The 3,029-nt window shown below is 52.9% G+C and overlaps 1 protein-coding gene across 2 annotated transcripts; it reads left to right on the top strand.

The window, feature by feature from the left end:
• The first annotated feature begins 784 nt into the window (after positions 1–784).
• Positions 785–2,153, top strand: LOC116969232 (ribonuclease inhibitor-like). Of its 2 annotated transcripts, XM_033016132.1 has the most exons (4): positions 785–1,054; positions 1,453–1,539; positions 1,693–1,860; positions 2,041–2,153. In XM_033016132.1, exons 1-4 carry the CDS (start codon positions 825–827, stop codon positions 2,126–2,128), a joined length of 573 nt encoding a protein of 190 aa, XP_032872023.1. In that variant the 5' UTR covers positions 785–824; the 3' UTR covers positions 2,129–2,153. The 2 variants fall into 2 exon arrangements, with proteins under 2 accessions (XP_032872023.1, XP_032872024.1); XM_033016133.1 differs by lacking the exon at positions 1,453–1,539.
• The last annotated feature ends 876 nt before the right edge of the window (positions 2,154–3,029 follow it).

The following is a 3,029-nucleotide window of genomic DNA, read 5'->3' as shown; positions in this document are numbered from 1 at the left end:
CAGTGCTAGTGACCACCCGCCCCACTGCGTTACATTTACTGGAAAAGGCAGAGATCAGTGTCTGGGCTGAAATCCTGGGATTTGTTGGTGAGGAACGGAAGGAATATTTCACCAGGTATTTTGAAGATCAGACGGTGGCAGCAGCTGTTTTCAAACATGTGAAGGAGAACGAGATCCTGTACACCATGAGCTACAACCCCGCCTACTGCTGGATCCTTGTCCTGGCACTGGGCCCCTTCTTCACACAAACACACCGGGACCCGCAGCGAGTTCCCAAGACCATCACACAACTATATTGCTACTTTATTTACAACATCCTGAAAAACCACGGCCGTGAGATTGAGAACCTCCGTGAGGTGTTACTGAGGGTTGGTCAGATGGCCTTCACTGGAGTGGCTGAGAAGAAGTTTGTGTTCACAGATGAAGATTTGATCAAATACAATCTGCAGCCTTCCCAGTTCCTGTCCGGGTTCCTGATGGAACTTTTGGAGAGAGAGGATTCAGCCCGGAGCGTGGTGTACACCTTCCCGCACCTCACCATCCAAGAGTTTGTAGCCGCACTCGCACAATTCCTGACTGTAGATCGCGGGGATATCACGACACTCCTCATTGAAGCCCATGGCAATTCAGACGGGCGATTTGAAGTATTTCTCCGTTTTGTCGCTGGTCTCTCCTCCCCGCGGACAGCTTGGATCCTGGAGGAGTTTCTGGGTAAATTCCCTCATCAAACAATCTGTCGAGTGATTGACTGGGTGAAGGAGGAGGTTAAGCTCCGGGCTGGAAACAGAGGGGGTGAAGCTGGTAAACGGAGGCTCCTGAACACGATGCACTACCTGTTTGAGTCTCAGAATCCTGCACTGGCTCAGCAGACACTGGGATCTGTGAAAACACTTTCATTCTGTGGACTGGGACTGACCCCGATTGACTCTGTGGTCCTGTCTCATGCCATCAGGCTCTGTGATACAATCAAACGCCTCGATCTATGGGACTGCCACATTCAGTGTGAAGGTCTCCAGCGGCTGGGACCGGTTCTGCACAAGTGTCAGGACTTGGGGTAAATATCCGTTTGATGCTAACACTGAACTGTAAAATTGTTCCACTATTTTGTTATTCCGTCCGTCCAACACCCCTTCTATGGGGCCGAGTGGCTGTCACTGTGCCCGGGGTGGTTGGGCTCCCCTGGGTCACGGTGATCGACCCCTTCCACCGGGACACGCCTGTTGCCTGCCCTGCCCTGCCCTGCCGCCGTTCACTGCACGGGGAATGAGAAAAAATCTTGTCGGGGAATGAGAATAAATGGTGAAAGTCACCAAACACCCACATCCACACAGATTTGTTCAATAATGTGCTGAGGTGTTTCCAGAAATATCCCTTTGGGAGAAGTTCTCTATCTCAGCCTCACCAGGCGGGGTTTGTATCCGTTTGTTTCTTACTCTGTCTGTTTGTGTTTAGACTGGGATACAATGACCTGGGAGATTCCGGAGTGAAACTGGTGTCTGCGGCTCTGAGGAACCCGGACTGTAAAATACAGACACTGTGGTAAGTCCCAGACTGTGAGAGATTGTGTTTACACTCACTGGGTGTCTGACACTGAACATTAATATGATCAGTAATTGTGTCACTGATAAACACTGGGGATTTGCACCGTCTCCTGTCTCTGTGTCCCTCACCCTCACTCTCTCTCATCTCCAGGCTGCAACGTGTCGGTCTCACAGATTCTGGAGCCGAGGATCTCGCCTCCGCCCTCAGTACAAACACCTCACTGACGGGGCTGTACCTGACACACAACTCCCTCACAGACCGATCTGTCCCCGCTCTCCGCGACCTCATACTGACCCTCCCGAGACTGAAGTGGATCATGTGAGTGTTTGTGTTAATGTTTAATGTGATCAAATATCAGGGGATCCATCCATCCATCCGCGCGCTTCTTTCTCCTGTGGATTTGTTCTGTAAGTGTTGTTGAAATATTAACCCCAGTCCCTGTTATTGACACTGTTGTTTAACCTGTTTATTTCCTCTTTATTCCTCCACTTGTTTCAGGCTGGAGGTGAATAAGTTCGGTCCAACCGGGAAGAAGGAACTGAGGTCGCTGCAGGAACGCAGACCTGGACTGACAGTGGACGTGTGAACATCTCGTGGTGTAAACGTCACCGCCCTGGGGACCGGAATATTGTTGGCCGATTCCCCGCACTCCCTCCCCTTTAAACGGCCGCCCTCCCTCCCCTTTAAACCCCGACGCTTCCCGGGCGGTGACGTCAGAGGCAGCCCTGCGCGCTGTCACGTGACCCGGGTACTCAGCGCTGCTGATGCTGATGATGATGCCAGATATCCGGTGATGCCTGCCTGCCATCCAGTGGGGGACGGGGGAATTACAGCGGGACCTGCAGGATCCCAGATGTCACTTTATCATCAGCGGTCCCCGCTCTTGCTGCGGGTTGATGGTGACAACTGTATCCAGTTGGCGGTGAAGATTAAACATGACTCTGGTGGATTCCACACCAGGGCATCGGAGATGTCCTCATTCTTCAGGGAATGGGGGTTCCCCTCTTCCACTATAGATGAGGCTCTCACCAGGGTCTCTTCTATATCCCGTAACTCTGCTCTCACTCCCCATCCCCCCCACTCGTAACAAGGACAGAGTCCCCCTAGTCCTCACCTTCCACCCCACTAGCCGTCACACACAACAGATCATCCTCTGACATTTTCACCACCTCCAACGGGATCCCACCGCTGGCCACATCTTCCCATCTCCTCACCTGTCGGCTTTCCGCAGAGACCGCTCCCTCCGTAACTCCCTGGTTAATTCATCCCTTCCCACCCTGACCACCCCCTCTCCTGGTACCTTCCCTTGCAACCGCAGGAAATGCTACACTTGTCGCTTTACCTCCTCCCTCGACTCCATCCAAGGACCCAAGCAGTCGTTCCAGGTGCGGCAGAGGTTCACCTGCACCTCCTCCAACCTCATCTACTGCATCCGCTGCTCTAGATGTCGGCTGCTCTACATCGGTGAGACCAAGCGAAGGCTTGGC

The sequence above is a fragment of the Amblyraja radiata genome, unplaced genomic scaffold (genome assembly GCF_010909765.2).
Source record: "Amblyraja radiata isolate CabotCenter1 unplaced genomic scaffold, sAmbRad1.1.pri S131, whole genome shotgun sequence".
Classification (NCBI taxonomy): Eukaryota; Metazoa; Chordata; class Chondrichthyes; order Rajiformes; family Rajidae; genus Amblyraja; species Amblyraja radiata.
Note: the sequence above shows the minus strand (reverse complement) of the source record. Positions and strands in the feature narration are given on the sequence as shown.

Excerpts from the sequence above, each read along its gene's own strand:
- LOC116969232 (XM_033016132.1), top strand. The coding sequence starts at position 825 with ATGCACTACCTGTTTGAGTCTCAGAATCCTGCACTGGCTCAGCAGACA. Across the intron at positions 1,055-1,452 it reads CACAAGTGTCAGGACTTGGG|ACTGGGATACAATGACCTGG; the intron begins GTAAATATCCGT and ends GTTTGTGTTTAG. Across the intron at positions 1,861-2,040 it reads CCGAGACTGAAGTGGATCAT|GCTGGAGGTGAATAAGTTCG; the intron begins GTGAGTGTTTGT and ends CACTTGTTTCAG.